At 42.1% G+C, this 22,308-nt stretch overlaps 1 protein-coding gene across 1 annotated transcript in view; it reads left to right on the top strand.

Moving 5' to 3' along the window:
- The window catches only part of iqgap2 (IQ motif containing GTPase activating protein 2), a 330,491-nt gene that overhangs the window by 29,181 nt on the left and 279,002 nt on the right, over positions 1 to 22,308 (top strand). Inside the window, exon 2 of the mRNA XM_067982692.1 lies at positions 2,590 to 2,689. Coding sequence (XP_067838793.1) covers positions 2,590 to 2,689 — 100 coding nt within the window. The remainder of the gene's footprint in view (positions 1 to 2,589; positions 2,690 to 22,308) is intronic.

Raw genomic sequence — 22,308 nt, 5'->3', positions numbered from 1 at the left:
TTATGGGTTGGAGCCTATATTTATTGCTACCTGTCACTGAGACGAGTGACTTTTGTGCATGTGATGCATCATGTAAAATATAATGTGGCATGCAGCTGGGATAGCAGCAGTAGTTGGGAGAACTTCAGTGGGAGTGAGCACTGTACACAAATATTTGTCTTTTAGCAGAGCTGTCAGTGGAGCTTGCCAAGCAACTGTGCTCATCAGGAGGTGGTGTCAATATGAAAGAGTCCTGATGGAAAAAGTGGAGAACAGGAGCATGCAGAAGGGAACGAAAAGAGGAAATAAATGCACAGTGGCAGAAATATGCCATCTTCAACATTCAATAACAACTTGTATTTATATAATGCGTTTTAACATTGAAAAATGCCCTAAGGCATTTCACAGAAGGGTAATCAAAGATGGACACCAAAACAGAGGCATTAGATGGAGTGACTAGAAGCTTGGTTAAACATGTGTTTTAAGGAGGCTTTTAAAGGAGGGGAGGGAGGTGGAGAAGCAGAGGGGCTTGAGAGGGAATTTGAGCTTGTGGCTCAGACATCTAAAAGCACAGCTGCCACTGGTGGGACTAGGGGAGTGGGGGATGTGCAAGAGGCCAGAGTTGAAGGAATGCAGAGTTTTTGGAGGGTTGTAGAAGGTTGCAAAAATGGTGAGTGGCAAGGCCATGAAGGGATTTAAATGCTAGGATAAGAATTTTAAATTTGGGGACCGGGAACCAATGTAGATCGATAGCCACAGGGATAGTGGGTGAGTGGAACTTAGTCTGGGCTATGATAGGGGCAGTAGAATTTTGGATGTGCTGAAACTTGTGGAGGGTGGGAGTCTGGCCATAAGAGCATTGAAATAGTCAAATCTAGAGGTGACAAAGGCATGGATGAGGCTTTCAGGAACAGATGGGCTGAGGTAGGAGCAGAAGCGGGCGGTAGGGAGATGGAAGTAGTCGGCGGTCTTTGTGATGGAGAGGATATGTAGTCGGAAGCTCAGCTCAGGGTTAAATAGGATGCTGATGCTGCGAACAGTAGGCATCAACCGTAGACAGTGATTGGGAAGGGGGATGGAATTTGTGGCAGGAGCCAAAGACAAAGGCTTCAGCCTTCCCAGTGTTTTTAACTGGAAGAAACTACGGCTTATCCAGGACTGGATGTTGGACAGGAGATTGAGAGAGATGGTGGAGAGGTCGAGGTGGATGTCTTTATCTCTTCTGGTGATCTTGCTAAAGGGGCATCATGTAGAAGAGGAGGGGATCAAGGTTAGACCTTTGGGGGACTTGAGGTAATAGTACAGGGGTGGGATGAGAAGCCACTGCTGGAGATATTTGACTACAATTGGATAGGCAACTGGAACCAAGAGAGGGCAGTCCCAAAAGCTTGACCATCGAGGAGGATGGTGTGGTTGACCCATGTCAAATGCTGCGGAGGGGTTGAGAAGGACAAGGAGGAATAGAACACCATGGTCAAAGTCACAGAGGATGTCATTTGTGACTTTGATTCGGGCCATTTAAGTACAGTGGCAGGCACTGCAACCTGATCAGAGAGATTCCAACATGGAATTGTAGGACAGATGGGCATGGATTTAGGAGGTGACAATACGTTCAAGGACTTTGGACAGGAAAGGGAAGTTGGAAATGGGGCAGTAGTTTGTAAGGACAGGGGGGGGTCAAGAATGGGTCTTTTGAGGGTGGAGGTAATGGTGGTTTTGAAGGGAAGGGGGTCAGTACTTGCAGGAAACCATTTATAAAGCTAGTATAGGAACCAAGAAGGTTGTGGGAATATGGTCGAGAGAGCAGGAGGTAAGTTTCTTGGACTAGATAAGCTTGACTAAGGCATGAGGGGTGATTCGAGAGAAACTAGAGAACAGTGCAGCTTCAGGGCTAGGGCAGAGGGGGAGCCATGGGGAAGATTTTGCTTGGTGAGCAAGGGAAAGAAAAGCACCGCATTGAAGTGACATGTGATGTGGAAGTGATGGCATTCCCACAACATTGCTACTCTTGTTGGTAAAGGTGATAGCTTGGAAGTGATGTTGAAGTAAACTTGGTGAATTGCTGCAGTGCACCCTGTAGATAGAACATACTGCAGGCACAGAGTGCCTGTGGTGGAAGGGAATGGATATTGAGTGCAGTGGTAGTGGTGCCAATCAAGTGGATAGCACTGTCCTGGATGGCGTTGAGCTTGTTGAGTATTGTTGCAGCTATATTCATCCAGGCAAATGGTGAGTGTTTTATCAAACTCCTGACTTGAGTTTTGTAGACGGTAGAGAGGCTTTGAGGGATCAGGATGGATATGAGCCACTCATCATAGAGTACCAGAAAATGTTGCCACAAAAATATGACAACAGGAAATATATATATGTATGTAGCATGTATGTGTAGGTAAGATTTTTGATGTATTATGGATAGGTCAGTGTTCCAATAAACTTTTATGAACTATATTTAGTAGCCCTCTGGTTCTCAGTGGAGGTGTACAAGTAACATGCAGTATAGAAATGGCACACAACACATTAACACCCTGAGCAACTTTGAGGTCTTATTGCTACTGATACTCCAGTTCTCCCTCCAGCTGTGTAATAACCATGTGCATTTCTGTTTTGTAGCTATTGTGGATGATGAAAGACTCTCTGCGGAGGAAATGGATGAGAGGAGGCATCAGAACATTGCCTATGAATATTTATGCCACCTAGAGGAGGCTAAACAGTAAGCACCATTTAAACTTTATACTTAATAGTGAGAAATAGAATGTGATCAAAATGATCATAAATGTTCAAATACGCCCTTTGTAAAGTAGATATTTTTCCATTTTTTCCAAAAAATGTGGAATCTGGGGTGTGTGTTAATGCACAGGTTATTTAGAAAGGAGCAACAGAGCTCCCTGACACATCAGCTTGGTAGCACTCTCTCCTCGGAGTCGGAGGTTGTAGGATCATCCCCCTCCTCCCCCAATCCACAACTTGTGTGTATAATCTAGGCTACACTGCAGTCTAGGCTGTTGCATTTTTGGAGGCACCACCTTGAGATGAGAGAGACTGAGGCTCTGACTGCCTTTTCTAATAGTTTAAGTGCGTGCCAAAATCCCCATGGCATTATTCAAAGATGAAAAGAAAATTCTTCTGCTGTTCTGGCCAGTGTTTTCTTCCTCAATCAAAACCACCAAAAACAGACTAACTGTTCGTTCATCTCATTGGAATCTTGCTTTGTCACATTTGCCTGCTGTTCAAAATAATTCATAGTATGTGAAGCAGTTTGAAAGTTGTGATGCTACATTAAAAAAATATGCAGATCATTTTCTTTCTTAGAGACCAGGAAAGTCCAGATTGGATCCCTGAACTGTGCTTGGCTGGAGCATCAGTAGGGGCACTATAATTGGAGTGGATTAGTGAGGGAAAATTGCGTTCAGCTGTGGTGCATCCCACAATGGAATAGCTTGCTGATACTTACTGTCTAGGCTTGCACAGGAATAATGGGCATTTGGATCAGGTATCAGAGATCAACTGATAGCCATGGGACTGTATCCCAACAATGAGTCAATATCTTAGAGAGGGGAGGGACGAAATTAACGAGGAAAAAATACCATATGACATGTTGTTCAGAGTTTTAATCTCTCCTCAATGAAATATTAATGTTTTTATATTTTAGAGGAATTAATACAGCCTATGTTGCAGTACCAGTTTAGTACTAGATTTGTAATAATACTGGTGTAAATCCTTTCCCAGATTTTTGGTATAGTAGCATGAACTGGCAGTTCAAGTTTACCTGGCCCTTTGGAAGGAGTTGGTTCAGTATCTGTCTCTTGATATTTGTTAAGAATGGGGAGCTTAATATTCATGGGTGGCTGATATGATGTCACTATATTGAACTTGCAGTGTTGATTCTGTTTGCAAAATGTTTACCAAAATGATTCCATTCTGATTTTTTTTAGTCGACAAAGATCAATTTCATTTTTTGATGTCCACAGTGAATAGATACATAGTACTGGCTGTATTACTGATATGAGGCAGCCTACAATTTAATTGTCACAATGCTCTTCGAAAATGATGTATACATTTGTGCTTTTAAATTTAAGGAAATAACTTGCTGCCTTTCTAGCTAGGGTGAGTTTTGATTTTTAAAAGAAATACTGTTGTGTAATTATAAACCATTAAACTGCTTGAAGGTTATTATGACTTGAGCAAAAATAACTTACAAGACTAACTAGTGTGAACTTACATCATTTAGAAGTTTTATTGCATTCTCTTTGTACACTTTATAGCCTGGGGGCCAAGGAGGTTCATGTTGATGCAGCTTTTAAAAGGAACATCTATTATTGCCATGAAATATGGAATAATTTGGGGGGAAAAACTGGAGGGGATTGTTTGTGACCTCACTGAATGAAAGGGATGTTGGATACATCTATAATAATACAACTTTTTTTTACATAAAACAAAAATAAATATATTTTTAAGTTGTAATTTTGACCTCAAAAGAGTCTGTTAACATTTGGTCTTGGGATCATTTGAATTTCATCTGAAGCTGAACTATATATATATATATATATATATATATATATATATACTGTATATATGTTTTTTTATTTGCACACAATGCCATAAACTGTATTGAAGAAAGTATCTGGAATTTTTTTGTGGGAGGCATATCTTTCATAATTTTCATTAAAACATCTGCTGTATTTGCAATTCTATTTTGATACCTACTGGAACTTGGATGATTATGCTTATTTGGTACTTATCATGTTTGTGTTGCTTAATCTCCATATTTTAGGACATCATCCATATTTTAGGACATTGTTCTCTGTTAAACCTTTGATGCCCGCAGCTTCAATTACATTACTGAAGTCAGATTTTCTCAATCAGTAGTGCTAGAGACAGTAGATCTGATCTAGCTAATTTTTGTTAGGTAAGGGTATCCAGAGATATGGATCAAAGGTGGGTAATTGGAGTTGAAGTACAGATCAGCGATGAGCTAATTGAATGGCGGAGCAGGGTTAAGGGATTGAATGGTCTACTCCTGTTCCTATGAAATATCCTTATTGGGTGGCAGATTTAGTTGGATACATTGAAAAGTGTGGTCTGGTGCATCGTAAAAATTGAATTTTAGGACTAACCTATTCAAAGCTTGACAGACAAACATATATATAATCCTAGTGACTATTTCATCAGTAGAACTATGGGATGTTGCACCTTATGCTGTGAAGTTTGAAGAGAAGTCTCTTTTTCATTGCCAGTGCATCATAAAACTGGTGCCTGGTGGCTAAAGACATTGAACAGTACAGTACTAAAAACATGTCTTTGATTCCTGTTCTGTGCTAAGTTCGCTGACCTCAACTGAGGTAGTAACAGGGATACTACAATTGCTCTCAGTACTCGTTGGGCCAGGCAGAAGAAAAATAAACCAGGGTTCATGTATCTGATCACTATCTAATGACCCCTTCTTGAAAGTGGTTTCTGGAACTATATTACAGGATGAGTACTCTCCTTCTGGAGAAGGCTTGGGGGAGAAATTGGAGTGGTGGGGGGGGGGGGGGGGAACTTATGCCTAATGTTACTAATCTGTTTTTGATGTGCAGCATTTGATCATTCACAATTTTAGTCCTGTACCCGTTTACATGGGGTATTCTACTATGTCCACTTTACTCTTTTCTCTGTCAAACACAAATTATACATCCCCAGTCCTATCAATAGAATCCAGTGGAATTTACACTCTCATTTGTCTCGCTTGAAAATAGATGATAAGAAATCTTCTATTGGTTGTCTTTATGTTAGACCTTGTTCCTTTTTAAATCTCTGGGCATTTGCAATTAAGAGATACTTTTACAAAAATGAGAGAGTACAGAGCAAATTAACTAAGGTTGCTGGTGTTTAAGTACAGATTGATCGTGAAGGGTGATGTGCCATTCACACAGTTACACATTGGCTATCATTGGTTATTTCTAATCGGTTGCACAAAATGCTCTGACAATGATTGCTTGGGGTTTGTTGTAGGCAGGAAAGGAATGCAGAGATTTAGAAACTCTGTTTTGATGGAGAAATTCATAGAATGCATGTCTGTGGCAAACTAGACAGTGTTCTTCTGCTGGAAGAAAACCACATTTCTCCTTGCTGGGTTGCATGAAACTCCAATCCAATCTGACGTAAGCTTCTTTCACAGTCAAGACAATGTCTTTGTGGGATGTCATGTTTCAAGTCCTCCAGTATGTCAGAGTACTTAAGTTGCTTTAAATTATGTATCCAGAAACTTATAAATGATTGTGCAACGTTTTAAGTTATTTTATGGCTAAGCATTATCCAGTCATTTTTTTTGGGCCATCAACACATTTTATGCCGTTCAAAAGAATAGACATTTGGGTTAACGGCTTTTGACATTGTGCCCACCCTATGACTATATACTTTTTAAAGGTATCTCGCCCGCCCTCCTTTTCCCCTCAACTCTGTCTCGCCCGCCCTCTTTTTCTTTTTCCCCTCGCCTCTGTCTCGCCTGCCCTCTTTTTTTTCTTTTTCTCTTCGCCTCTGTCTCGCCCGGCCTCTCTCTCTTCCCATTTCCTTTTTCCCTCTTTCTTGCTCATGACTTTGCTTTGCTGAGTCACCATCTTTGTCATTGGTATGCAACAAAGTGCACCCATCACAGAACAGTCCTCCAAGAGTCCATCTTTGTCTTCAGGTCCCTCTCTTTAATAGCTGGATTGTCAATCAAAGCAGCTCAGTTTGCAGAACAAAAACCACACTTAATAACTATCTTGTTAAGAATTATAATTTAGTATTTACCCACCCACTGCAGTTCAGGCCAAACTTCCTCTTTTAATTCAGCTGCCTTTTCACTCTGCTGCTCAAATATCCTTATCTTTATTCATGTCTTGTCATCCTCCGCTATGTCACCAGTTCTTGTGGCATGTGCAGCAGGAAATAAAGAAATAATTTGCATTTACACAGCGCTTTTCATGACCCTGGGACATCCTAAAATGCTTCATAGCCAATAAAGTACACTGGTTAACCTATTTCAATTCATTCAAAATTTATAGGCTACTCCGACGAGCTTGGAAAGAATGTTTTGTTGCGGTTGATCACATTTATTGCACCTCTCAGCAGGACTGTGTGTGTGGGCAAGGCAGCCAAACAAATCATTCAAAGGCCCAAATTTGAGGCACAGGAGAGCGACATGTGGCACGAGGCACAAGTTGGCCGCTTAAATTTGGAATTCAGTATAATTCTAGCGAATCTCAATTCTGTTATCATCTCTTGTAAGGAAGGTTGCTTAATTTTTATTATTGTGTTGGTGCAAGGACTTGGTACAAATTTGAACTATGGCCAGGCATGAACCATCGGTTTGATCCAGTGACTGTGTTCTGCAATGCAGTTGTAGCACGGTTGGTAGTGTCCAGATATTACAGCCACCAAACGGATACATCCAATTCATTTTTGAGGGATGAAATGATTTAGAAAATGTTACTGATTTCTAATTAACAAAATTTTCCCTTGAACTGATCAATAATTTCTTGATGTGGAGATGCCGGTGATGGACTGGGGTTGACAATTGTAAACAATTTTACAACACCAAGTTATAGTCCAGCAATTTTATTTTAAATTCACAAGCTTTCGGAGATTTTCTCCTTCCTCAGGCAAATGTTTCAAGATCTCCTTGAAGGAGATCTTGAAACATTTGCCTGAGGAAGGAGAAAATCTCCGAAAGCTTGTGAATTTAAAATAAAATTGCTGGACTATAACTTGGTGTTGTAAAATTGTTTACAATAATTTCTTGTAAGAAATACTGCGGTGACAAAGTTCTGTGTTTTCTATTAGACTACATCCTTGATGCCTTTTGCAGTGCTTATAAAAAGAGAAAGCCAAAAGAGCAATGCAAGGAAGGAAATAATCACTCCTGACAGGCGCGAACATTGAAGATGGCAGCAGCCGTTTTGAAAGCACTGTGTTTGCGGCGCCTACCTGTCTACATGCACCCTAATGAGAATGATCTGATAACTGCAAATAACCTAAACTGGTGAGCTGCAGAATTGGCGCCAAATTGACTCAACTGGTACACTAAAATTTGCATCGCCTACTGAGGTTAACTTCTTGCTGATGTGGTAAGCATAGTCACGCAAATACAAGTCGAAACTTACTGTCTGAAAGGTAATAGTCCTGTTTGATGCTGTACTTTTGTTTTCCTGAACTTGATCTGAGTGTCAATTAATTTTGTTGCTTCGCCTTGTAAAGTTTTCCTACTGGTAATGATGCTGATAATTTGAAATGATGTATAAACAATGCAGAAATAATTTTAAATAATTGTTACTTGTAGGACAAGCCAGTCAATAATCACTGTTTACTCTCTGAGGAAAGTCCTTTGCACAGCTGTGCTCCACACAACTTGATATGCCAGAGCCACTGCATTAGGTTGTTTAGTGAAATTACTGAAAGATTTTCTGTATCAAGGTGATTTTTCAAGATCTTCACTTGTAAGGAACAAATATCACAACGTTTTGCAAAATCCTCATCCGTGTGCTCATAGTTAGTGCTGAAATGAGTATTTGAGGACCTGAATTGGGAGACATTTCTTTTGTTCATTCTCGGGATGTGGTGTTGCTGATGAGGCTGTCATTTATTGCCCATCCCAAGTTGCCCTGACAACTGAGTGCCTTGCTAGGCCATTTGAGAGGGCAGTTATGAGTCAACCACGTTGGTTGGGACTGGAGTCACATATAGGCTAAACTGGGTAAGGACAGCAGGTTTCCTTCTCTAAAGGGTATTAATGAACCAGTTGGGCTTTTATGACATACGTCATTTTTAGTGGTATGAGCTTTTTATTTCCAGATATTACGTGGAATGTACAGAACAGAAACAGACTATTCGGCCCAACAGGTCTGTGCAGGTGTTCATGCTTCACACGAGCCTCCTGTCACCTGGGTCCATCTAACCCCATCAACATATCCTTCCATTCCTTTCTCCCTCATGTTCCTTTATCTACTTTCCCTTTAAATGCATCTATGCTAGTCACCTCAACTACTCCTTGTGGTAGTGAGTTCCACTCTCTGGGTAAAGAAGTTTCTCCTGAATTCCCTATTGGATTTATTAGTGACCATCTTATATTTATGACCCCTAGTTCTGGTCTTCCCTGCAAATGGAAACATCTTCGCTACGTCCACCCATAATCCTTCATAACCTTAAAGACCTCTGTCGAGTCACCCCTCAGTCTTTTTTCTAGAGAAAAGAGCCCCAGCCTATTTAATCTTTCCTGTTTAGTATAACCTCTCATTTACTAGGATAACAGAACTCTTTTGCACCTTCTCCAATGCCTCTATATCCTTTCTATAACATGGAGACCAGAAGTGTTCACAGTACACCCAAGTGTGGCCTAACCAAGGTTCTATACAAGTTTAGCATAACTTCCTTGCCTTTCAATTCTATCCCTCTAGAAATGAACCCCAGTGCTTTGTTTGCTTTTTTTTTTAATGGCCTTATTAACCTGCATCGCTACTTGTAGTGATTTGTATATCTGTACCCCCCCCCCCCCCCCCACCACAGACCCCTCTGCTTCTCTACCCCATGTAGACTCTTACTTTCCAAGGACTATGTTGTCTCCTTGTTCTTCCTACCAAAATGTACCACCTCACACTTAGCAATATTGAAATTAATTTGCCAATTACATGCCCATTCTGCAAGTTTATTGATGTCTTCCTGTATTTTGCCGCAGTCTGCCTAAGTATTAACTATACCCCCCAAATTGGTGTCATCTGCATATTTTGAAATTTTACTTCCGATTCCCAAGTCCAAATCGTTTGTAAATGGTGAACAGCAGTGGTCCCAGCACCCATCCATGTGGAACACCACTTCCCACCTTTTTGCCTGTAACTACCTTTTAACTCCTACTCTCTTCTGTTTTGTAGTCAGCTTGCTATCCATTCTGCTACTCATCCCCTGACTTCACATACTCTGACCTTAGTCCTGAGTCTACGATGCGGTACCTTGTCAAAGGCCTTTTTAAAAATCCAAATATATTACATCTACTACATTACCCTTGTCGACCCTTTGTTATTTCTTCAAAAAATTCAGTAAGATTGGTCAAGTATGACTTTCCCTTTTGAAGTCCGCACTGACTACTCTTTATTATATTTTCGATTTCTAGATGTTTTTCTATTACATCTTTCTTTCCTACCACCGACGTTAAGCTAGTTGGTCTTTGGCTCCTTGGACTAGTTCTATCTCCCTTTTTAAATATAGGAATCACATTAGCTATCCGCCAGTCCTCTGGCACTATCTCTTTTTTTAATGAATTTTTATATATATGTAATAGCTCCTCTGTTGCCTCCTCCCTAACTTTTAACATGTGCAGATGCAATCCATCCAGACCAGGGGTTTTATCCTCTCGAAGTTTGATTAGTTTATCAATTATCTCCCCCTTTTCTATCTTAAATGTCTTTATATCTTTTTTGATCTCTTCTTCTCATACGCACCTTGTTAGTCTCCCTGGTAAATACTGAGGCAAAGTAATTATTTAATATTTCTGCCATTTTGCTGTCATTACCTGTGAGTTTATAATGTGTTTCCTTAGTGGCCCTATCCCTATCATGATTTTTCTTTTGTTATTTGTGTCTGTAGATAATTACTATCTCTTTTTTTATAATTCCTTGATAATTTAATTGCATCGTTTCTCTTGTCGTCCTAATTTTTTTTTGACTTCTTTCCAAACCTTTTTGTATTCCCTTTTGTCATCGTCTCCTTTGTTGTCAATGTACTTAGTGTATATCTTTTTCTTCAGTTTCAATTTTACCCTTATTTCTTTATTCATCCATGGTGCTACACTGAATTCAAATTCTCCAACTGCCATGGTGGGATATGCACTCATGTTCTATGGATTACTAGTTCAGTAATATAACCACTGCACTATGTTGTGACAAAGAAAGTACATAGGTTTTCCATTGCACTATCAAAAATAACAAGCGATCTCCTATATCTGATTAAAAACGAATGATTATTATCCGGGTATGGTAACATAGTGGTAATCTCGAGGCCTGGAATAATAATCCGGAGTCATGAATTCAAATCCTGCCATGGCAGCTGGGGAATTTAACTTCAAATAAATAAAAATCTGGAATAAAAAAAGCTAGTATCAGTAATGGTGAAACTACCGGATTGTTGTAAAAACCCATCTGGTTCACTAATGTCCATTGGGGAAGGTCTGGCCTATATGTGACTCAGACCCACAGCAATGTGGTTGATTCTTAATCGCCCTCTGAAATGGCCTAGTAAGCAACTCAGTTGTACAATCTCATTACAAAAAGTCATAATAAGAATAAAACCGGACGGACCACTAGGCACCGGACACGACAAAGGCAAACCAAGCCCAGTCGACCCTGCAAAGCCCTCCTCACTAACATTTGGGGACTTATGCCAAAATTGGGAGAGCTGTCCCACAGACTAGTCAAGCAACAGCCTGAGATAGTCATACCCACAGAATCCATACCTTTCGGCCAACGTCCAAGACTCTTCCATCACCATCCGTGGTTATGTCCTGTCCCAACAGCAGGACAGACCGACCAGAGGTAGCGGTACAGTCAGGAGGGAGTGGCCCTGGGAGTCCTCAACATTGACTCTGGATTCCATGAAATCTCATGGCATCAGGTCAAAACATGGGCAAGGAAACCTCCTGCTGATTACCACCTACCGCCCTCCCTCAGCTGATTAATCAGTCGTCCTCCATATTGAGCACCACTTGGAGGAAGCACAAAGGGTTGCAAGGGCACAGAACGTATTCTGGGTGGGGGGGCTTCAATGCCTATCACAAAGAGTGGCTCGGTAGCACCACTACTGACCGAGCTGGCCGAGTCCTGAAGGAGTAGCTGTCAGACTGGGCCTGCGGCAGGTGGTGAGCAAACCAACATGAGGGAAAAACCGACTTGACCTCGTCCTCTCCAAACTACCGGTCACAGATGCATCTGTCCATGACAGTGTTAGTAGGAGTGACCACCGCACAGTCCTTGTGGAGACGAAGCCCCATCATCACACTGAGGACACCATCCAATGTGTTGTGTGGCACTACCACAGTGCTAAATGGGATAGATTCAGAACAGATCTAGCAGTTCAAAACTGGGCATCCATGAGGTGCTGTGGGCCATTAGCAGCAGCAGAATTGTATTCCAGCACAATCTGTAACCTCATGGCCTGGCATATTCCTCACTCTACCATTACCAACAAGCCAGGGGATCAACCCTGGTACAATGAGTGTAGATGAGATGCCAGGAGCAGCAGTTGGCGTACCTCCAAAATGAGGTGCCAACCTGTTGAAGCTACAACACAGGACTACATGCAGGCTAAACAGCGGAAGCAACATGCTATTGACAGAGCTAAGCATTTCCACAACCAACGGATCAGATCAAAGCTCTGCAGCCCTGCCACGTCCAGTCGTGAATGGTGGTGGACAATTAAACAACTAATGGGGGGAGGAGGAGGCTCTGTAAACATCAGCATCCTCAATGATGGCAGAGTCCAGCACGTGAGTGCAAAAGGCAAGGCTGAAGCGTTTGCAACAATCTTCAGCCAGAAGTGCCGAGTGGATGATCCATCTCGGCCTCCACCCAATATCCCCACCATCACAGAAGCCAATCTTCAGCCAATTCGATTCACCCCATGTGATATCAAGAAACAGCTGAGTGCACTGGATAAAGCAAAAACAATTGTCCCCGACAGCATCCCGGCTGTTGTGCTGAAGACTTGTCCTCCAGAATTGGCCACGCCTCTAGCCAAACTGTTCCAGTACAGCTGCAACACTGGCATCTACCTGACGATGTGGAAAATTGCCCAGGTATGTCCTGTCCACAAAAAGCAGGACAAATCCAATCCGGCCAGTTGTCGCCCCATCAGTCTACTCTCGATCATCAGCAAAATGATGGAAGGTGTTGTCAACAGTGATATCAAGCGGCACTTACTCATCAATAACTTGCTCACCGATGCTAAGTTTGGATTCCGCCGGGACCTCTCTGCTCCAGACCTCATTACAGCCTTGGTCCAAACATGGACAAATGAGCAGAATTCCAGAGGTGAGGTGAAAGTGACTGCCTTGACATCAAGGCATCATTTGACCGAGTGTGGCACCAAGGAGCCCTCGTAGACTTGAAGTCACTGGGAATCAGGGGGAAAACTCTCCAGTGGCTGGAGTCATACCTAGCACAAAGGAAGATGGTAGTGCTTGTTGGAGGCCAATTATCTCAGCCCCAGGACATTGCTGTAGGAGTTCCTCAGGGCAGTGCCCTAGGCCCAACCATCTTCAGCTGCTTCATCAATGACCTTCCCTCCATCATAAGGTCAGAAATGGGGATGTTCGCTGATGATTGCACAGTGTTCAGTTCCATTCACAACCCCTCAAATAATGAAGCAGTCAGTGTCTGCATGCAGCAAGACCTGGACAACATCCAGGCTTGGGCTAATAAGTGGCAAGTAACATTCGCACCAGACAAGTTCCAGGCAATGACCATCTCCAACAAGAGAGAGTCTAACCACCTTCCCTTGACATTCAACAGCATTACAATCGCCGAATTCCCCACCATCAACATGCTGGGGTCACCATTGACCAGAAACTTAACTGGACCAGCCACATAAATACTGTGGCTGCAAGAGCAGGTCAGAGGCTCGGTATTCTGCCAGCGAGTGACTCACCTCCTGACTTCCCAAAGCCTTTCCACCATCTACAAGGCACAAGTCAGGAGTGTGATGGAATACTCTCCACTTGCCTGGATGAGTGCAGCTCCAACAACACTGAAGAAGCTTGACACCATCCAGGACAAAGCAGCCCTCTTGATTGGCACCCCATCCACCACCCTAAACATTCACTCCCTTCAATACCAGCACACTGTGGCTGCAGTGTATACCATCTACAAGATGCACTGCAGCAACTTGCCAAGGCTGCTTTCACAGCATCTCCCAAACCCGTGAGCTCTATCACCTAGAAGGACAAGGGCAGCAGGCACATGGGAACACCACCACCTGCATGTTCCCCTTTAAGTCACACACCATCCCGACTTGGAAATATATCACCGTTCCTTCGTCGTCGCTGGGTCAAAATCCTGCAACTCCCTACCTAACAGCACTGTGGGAGAATCTTCACCACACTGACTGCAGCGGTTCAAGAAGTCGGCTCACCACCACCTTCTCAAGGGCAATTAGAGATGGGCACCAACTGCTGGCCTCGCCAGTGACGCCCACATCCCATGAACGAATTTTTAGAAAAAATGCTTCTACTGTTCCACATTGCTTTGCCATGTTGAATTAAATCTTGTTCACTCCACTGCATGATTTGTATTGACGGCAAGGTTAATGCACCATTTGGTATTTAACGTTAATAAGCCTTAGGATTTTCACCTTTGATCCATAAGTTTCACCCCTCACTTTGCCCTCAACACCATTGGCTGCTCATTTAGCTCTTGGTCCCAAAGCTCCAGTTCTGAAACTGGTACTGATCCCACATGTGTAAGATGTAACTTCTCACTCCAAGATTAGTATGTGTGCCCGTAACTACTGAAATTACAGGCAAAGGTCAAAAACATGCACTTGACATACAGAAGAGCTATGCACGACTCGAGCTCACTGTTTAGGTTCACATGTGAAGATTGACTACGTTAACAAGGTATTATAGAGCTGCTGGTGCCAGTATAACCAGAATTAGTCTGTGGTTGTGCAGACAAATGCAGCAGCCAATTTGTGCACAACATGATCCTATGAATAGCAAATAAGTAATTGACCAGTTAATCTGTTTTGGGGAAGGTGGTTGAAGGATGAATATTTTTACAAGATACTGAGATAACTCCTTGCTCTTCTTTGAATAGTGCCATAGGATGTGTTGCGTCCCCCTGAATAGTCAGATAGGGCCTTGTTTCAGTGTTTCATACGAAAGACAAGGAGCTAGATTTTCCTCCACTATACTTCCCCCTTCTGGTCCGGCAATGAGTTCCCTGCTGCAGCACCACTCCATTTTCCTGGCTGGTGATAACAAGTTCCCTCTGAGGTGAAGGTACCACCGAGAACCCTCCCTCCAACTTTAATGATGCCTGACCTAACAATATAGGTCCGAGTCACAACAGGGATTTGGGTGGTGGGCGGAATTCTTGCCTCGATCCACCTCCGGCAATACAATTGGCCCATAGGAAAATTGATCACTACACCTCTGACACTGAAGTTTTGATGGAGGTATCAGTCTCAATTATGTGCTTGTATCTTGCAATGGATTTTGAACCCATGACCTTCTGACTCCGAGGGGAATAATGTTACCAATTGACCAAACTGATAAGATGGATAGAAATCTGGCCTTGCGGATCCCCAAGGATTCCCTTTTGAACCTCAGTTTGAAAATCTATGCTTTAGAATTACTCAAGTAATAGCTCAGTCAAGCCATAAGACAACCTTTTCTAATAAAGGTGCCACTGGATTATGGCAATAAATTTTTTTTCAATTCTATGTGCAGCATAATTAGTGTTTACAAGCCTTCTGCATACCTGTTTTAGTTAATGGACAATAAATGTCCAGTTGACACACATTTATTGTTTTTTGCGTCACTTGATGTTAAGTCACATGGCAAAATTTCAAGTTTTAATGATGCAAGTAAGCAAAGGTAAAAACCGGAATGGGGGAGCTTGGGTGGGATGTGGGGGAGGATAATAATACAGGCAAAAGGTTGTAGACATGGCAGGGTAATAGTATACTATATCATTGGGATACATTCATTGTAATATACTCTACTGTAACACTTTGCACATACGGGATTACCTGGTGAAGAAACAGTCCATGTTCGAAATCTAAAATAAAAGCACAGCTGGTCCATCATTGTGTGCTAGAGGAAGATTAGGTTAATGTTCTGGTGCAACCCATGTTTTTCTTCAAAATACTCACCATTAGCTGTGCTTTGAGGTGCTAAAGTACAATAAGCTCAAATTGTTAGTTATCTTTGCGTAGTTTACTCTTCACTTGACTCTGAGAAGCCCAAAATATTTGATTAAAATACACAGAACATTCCTAATTTAGTGTGCATTTATTACACAGAAGTACAAAAGTACTTTTCAAATAAATTGATAAAGCACAAAGGAATGTTTTTTGGTCAGCTGAGCAAGAGAAGGTTATGACTGTGTACACACAGTATCATGATGCGCAAAGCATGAGCCACAAATAAATTACAGTATTTGTGGGTTACACAGAGTTTATCTACACTTTTTTTGCCCAAAGTGTGAGTGTCTTTACCTCGTGTAAATATGGGTGACCAAACTAAAGAAATCTTAGCTTAATACCATTGTGGTTGCTCTGCATGAATGGAGAGTAAAAGTATTACTGTCTAGTGTAGAGTATATACATTTTCTGCTACAAAGGAAAGAATGAAAACATTGGTTTTTCATAAAACTTTATTAAAATAATCCACTGTCCCCTTATTAGAACTTTTAACCCATTTCCTTAGTCAGCAAGTATTTTCATTAAAGTTAATAGCTGAGAGAAGGGTATAACTGTACCAGTTGTCACTTTTAAAACCTTTCCGAAATATGTATTTTAGATATTGAGTTTCACTGAGTACAGTGATATGTCTTCAGCTTGGAGTCTGAGACCCAGGATCTAAAAACTCTCCAGGAGAAAAAATACATTTACAAACCTAGACAGTTTAACACACACTGGTCCTGATTTGCGGAAAGTATTAATCCAGGGCAGTATATTTTAAACATCAATTTGTGGACAAGCTAAACGGTATTGAAGTAAAGAAATCGGAAGTGCATCTTCACTAAGGATGGGGATGGGGGAGGAGAAGGAAATTGCAAACGGCAGAACCAAGAAAGAGCAAAAATCTGCAGCCTTTGACCAGTTTGACCACACCAACCACCTCCAAAGCCTCTCTTCCATTGTCCAACTGAGTGGGACTGCCCTCGCCTGATTTCACTCTTGCCTATCCGGTTGCAGCTAGAGAATCTCCTGCAGTGGCTTCTTGTCCTGTCCCCACACTGTTACCTATGCAGGCCCCCAAGGATCTACCCTTGGCCCCCTCTTATTTCTCATCTATATGCTGCCCCTCGACGACAACATCCGACGATGTGACGTCCACTTCCACATACATGCTGACGACACCCAGCTATCCCCCGCCCCCGTGTTGTCAGGCTGCTTGTCCGCTAGTCAGTACTGGATGAGCTGCAATTTCCTCCAATTAAATATTGGGAAGAGTGAAGCCATCATCTTCACCAACCCACCGATAAACTCCGTTCCCTCGCCACCGATTCTATTCCCCTTCCTGGCTATGTCTCAAGCTGAATCAGACCGTTTGCAACCTTGATGTCCTATTTGACCCTGAGCTAAGCTTCTGTCCCCGTATCCTCTTCATGACAAAGATGGCCTACTTCCACCTACGTACCTCCGCCCCTGCCTTGGCTCATCTGCTGAAACCTTCATCCAATGTCTGTTACCTCTAGACTTGACTATTCCAATGCTCTCCTGGCTGGCCTCCCACTTTCCACCCTCCATAAACTTAAGCTTATCCTAAATCGCACCAAGTCCTGTTCACTCTCACCCCTGTGCTCACTGACCTACATTGGCTCCTAGTCCGGCAATGCCTCTGTTTTATAATTCTCATCCTCATGTTCAAATCCCACCATAGCCTCGCCCTTCCCTATCTCTGCAACCTCCTCCAGTCTAACAACCCTCCGAGATCTCTGTGCTCCTCCAACTCTGGCCTCTTGTGCATTCCCCACTTCCTTTGCCCCACCATTGGTGGCCATGTCTTCAGCCACCTTCTGCTTTTTATCACCCACCCTAATATCTCTTCCTTTGGCTAGGTGTTAATTTTTGTACACTTATGCTCCTGTGAGGTGCCGTGGGACATTTTACCACATTAAAGGTGCTATATAAATGCAAGTTGTTAAGATTTTTAAAAATCTAGGAAAATCGATAGTGCACAAGAAGCAGTTTTTTCCCTGAGATTTAAGATATTTGAAGCAGTGATTTATAGACAAGTTATTTTCTGTGCACATTGATTCTGGTTGCGTAATTGGTCCAAAAACATTTGCCTAATGTCATACTATAAAGATGATAAACCTGTTGCACCTAGGAGGTTTGAAATGTTATACAATACTGAAACTGCAGGGGCTTATGGCTTGGGCAGTTGAAAGCAGCATCTGTTCTGCATTTTGTTGTGTTAAACATATGTGTTTTGCTAACAATTTCTGCTTTGGGTGAAAGATATAGTAATTGTCTTGTATGATTGGGGTGGGAAATGGATTTGTAAATACTCTTGAGTAGACTTGGCTTAAATCCAGGTGATACAAGTACTTGAATAGAAAAGTTATCCGGTGTTATGGTATGTGTTAAAAATAAAACAATAGGTACAATAGATTTGTGTATTTTTACACAAATGACAACACAACAAATGAAATTTGGCAACATCTTAACAATTGTTTTCATGACTAAGTCTAAAATCGTGGCATTTATCATAAATATTAAGAGACCGAAATTAACACCTGTTTCCTTTCACCATAAAAATATAACTGCTAAACTTGCTGAGCCACTGGGAGAGTGGGATATGACTTGTTAAATTTAAAATGTTGATACTGCAACCTTTCAGACAGGGTGACCAAAGGTCAAATCCCTGAGGTGCTGCTGATGGCTGATTATAAATGAATGTTCAGCACGATTCAACCCTCAACTCATTTTTTAAAAAAATATCTGGATGTGCACTTGAAGAGTCGTGACCTGCAGGGCTACAGACCAAATGCGGGAAAGTGGGATTCGGCTGGGTGGCTCGTTACTCAGCCGGCGCGGACACAATGGGCCGAATGGCCTCCTTCTGTGCCGTAAATTTTCTATGATTCCCTTGTAGAATGAGTAAAGCTCATACTTCAGTAAGCCTATACTGGAAATAATTTTGATTGTATTTTGTGCAAATGGTTAAAAATGTATGTTGAAAGGTTTGCTGCTCCACATTACATTTACGGTTGGCAAGTAACATTCATGCCACACAGGTGCCAGGCAATGACAGTCTCCAAAAAGATACAGCCTAACCACCTCCCGCTGACATTCAACAGCATTACCATGGCCAAGTCCTCCACCATCAATATCCTGGGAGGGGGTGACCATTGACCAGAAACTCAACATATATGTCATGACTATATTTGAATCATCCACCGCTACAGGTGAGGTGCCTGAAGATTGGAGGGTAGCAAATGTTGTGCCTTTGTTTAAGAAGGGAGGCAGGGAAAAGCCTGGGAACGACAGACCGGTGAGCCTGACATCTGTAGTGGGTAAGTTGTTAGAGGGTATTCTGAGGGACAGGATCTACAGGCATTTGGAGAGGCAGGGACTAATTAGGAACAGTCAGCATGGTTCTGTGAGAGGAAAGTCACGTCTCACGAATTTGCTTGAGTTTTTTGAAGGGGTAACCAAGAAGATAGATGAGGGCTGTGCAGTAGACGTGGTCTACATGGACTTCAGCAAAGCCTTTGACAAGGTACCGCATGGTAGGATGTTACATAAGGTTAAATCTCATGGGATCCAAGGTGAGGTAGCCAATTGGATACAAAATTGGCTTGACGACAGAAGACAGAGGGTGGTTGTAGAGGGTTGTTTTTCAAACTGGATGCCTGTGTCCAGCGGTGTGCCTCAGGGATCGGTGCTGGGTCCGCTGTTATTTGTTATTTATATTAATGATTTGGATGAGAATTTAGGAGGCATGGTTAGTAAGTTTGCAGATGACACCAAGATTGGTGGCATTGTGGACAGTGAAGAAGGTTATCTAGGATTGCAACGGGATCTTGATAAATTGGGCCAATGGGCCGATGAATGGCAGATGGAGTTTAATTTAGATAAATGTGAGGTGATGCATTTTGGTAGATCGAATCGGGCCAGGACCTACTCCGTTAATGGTAGGGCGTTGGGGAGAGTTATAGAACAAAGAGATCTAGGAGTACAGGTTCATAGCTCCTTGAAAGTGGAGTCACAGGTGGATAGGGTGGTGAAGGCGGCATTCGGCATGCTTGGTTTCATTGGTCAGAACATTGAATGCAGGAGTTGGGATGTCTTGTTGAAGTTGTACAGGGCATTGGTGAGGCCACACTTGGAGTACTGTGTACAGTTCTGGTCACCGTATTATAGAAAGGATATTATTAAACTAGAAAGAGTGCAGAAAAGATTTACTAGGATGTTACCGGGACTTGATGGTTTGACTTATAGGGAGAGGTTAGACAGACTGGGACTTTTTTCCCTGGAGAGTAGGAGGTTAAGGGGTGATCTTATAGAAGTCTATAAAATAATGAGGGGCATAGATAAGGTAGATAGTCAAAATCTTTTCCCAAAGGTAGGGGAGTCTATAACGAGGGGGCATAGATTTAAGGTGAGAGGGGAGAGATACAAAAGGGTCCAGAGGGGCAATTTTTTCACTCAAAGGGTGGTGAGTGTCTGGAACAAGCTGCCAGAGGCAGTAGTAGAGGCGGGTACAATTTTGTCTTTTAAAAAGCATTTGGACAGTTACATGGGTAAGATGGGTATAGAGGGATATGAGCCAAGTGCAGGAAATTGGGACTAGCTTAGTGGTATAAACTGGGCAACATGGACATGTTGGGCCGAAGGGCCTGTTTCCATGTTGTAACTTCTATGATTCTATGACTACAAGAGCAGGTCAGAGGCTGGCTATTCTGTGTCGAGTGTCTCCTGACACCTACAAGGCACAAGTCAGGAGTGTGATGGAATACTCTCCACTTGTTGCAACTGCAACAACACTCGAAGCTTGACACTATCCAGGACAAAACAGTTCACTTAGTTGGCACCCCATCCAATAGCTTACATACCCACCCCTTCCACCATCAGTGCACCGTGGCTGATGTGTGTACTATCTACAGGATGCACTGCAGCAACTCCCAAACCCGTGACCTCCACCATCTTGAAGGACAAGAACAGCAGGTGCATTGGAACACTGCCAAGTCACACACCATCCTGACTTGAACATTTATCGCCGTTCCTTCATTGTTGGGCAAAATCGTAGAACTCCCTACCTAACCCCACTGTGGGAGTACCGTCACCGCATGCACTGCAGCAATTCAAGAAGAAGGCTCACCACCACTACCTTCTCGAGGGCAATTAGGGATGGGCAGTAAATGCCAGCCTTGCCAGCAATACCCACATCCCGAAGAATTTTTTAAAAAGGCATCATTATAATTTTATGTATCAAGGAGGGTAGTGAAATATATTATTCTTTTATCATGTTCATTTACTTATTTTAATTAAATAAACCATCTGATTTGAGCCTGAGCCTTGGTCTGATCGTGATTATTTGGTCCACTTTTCAGAGAGAGAAGAATCGTATAGCAGCATGTGATACGTTCCAGTAGCTGGTGTGCAGAGTGAGAGTTCTATTTATGATCCCTAAGTCTCACCTATAATTTACCTAGATACTGGGCAAGAAAATGTAGACTCTGGATCATAGGAGATGCAGAGTATGCTTACAGGAGTGATTGATGATGCTAAGCCTGAGGAAAATGCCCAAGCATATAAATTCCAAAACATGATAATAGCATTATATATTTTTACTTCTAACAGGCAAATAAATTCAACTTAAATCTGTATCAGGAGGCCATATGATGTTTACTCTCAGTATCGCTGTGTGTTCTTATTTAGGTTGCCCACTCGAGACCATGTGTTGAGGTAGGGAAAGGAGAAAAAGGAATGGAGTTTTTAGTGTGTACATGACTCCTTTCCCAGTATGTGAGAAGTCCAACAAGAGAGAAATCACTCTTCGATCTAGTAATGGGAAATGAACTAGAACAGAGAAAAGAACATCATAAGGTCTAAAATAACGATTGAGAAAGACATCAGTAAGACCAATAATAAACTGGAAAAAAGTTAATTTTGAGGGGACGAGAATGGAACTAGGACAGGTAAACTGGGGGAAAAAAATAGACAAAGGAACAGAACAGCAGTGGGAAATACTCAAAATGGTGATCAATAGAGTTCAGGAGAAACATATCACACTAAAAAGCAAGAAACTATCCAGTAATGACACACTGTGGATGTAAGGAATCTTGCAACACCAGATTATAGTCCAACTGTTTTATTTAAAAACAGTTTTTAAATAAAACAGTTGTACTATAACCTGGTGTTGTAAGATTCCTTACATTTGTCAACTCCAGTCCATCACCAGCATCTCCACATCACACGATGGATGAATAAAGAAAGGGAATATAAAGAGGTTAGGAAAGCAAGGAGGAACTATGAAATTAAATCATCAAAAATATATAAAGAAATAGCAAGTATTCTACAGACACAAATAACAAAAGAAAAATCAGATTAGGGATAGGGTCACTAAGGGATGCACAAGATAAACTCAGG

Source organism: Heptranchias perlo, chromosome 4, assembly GCF_035084215.1.
Source record: "Heptranchias perlo isolate sHepPer1 chromosome 4, sHepPer1.hap1, whole genome shotgun sequence".
Taxonomy (NCBI): Eukaryota; Metazoa; Chordata; class Chondrichthyes; order Hexanchiformes; family Hexanchidae; genus Heptranchias; species Heptranchias perlo.
This window is presented reverse-complemented; position numbering and strand designations above follow the sequence as displayed.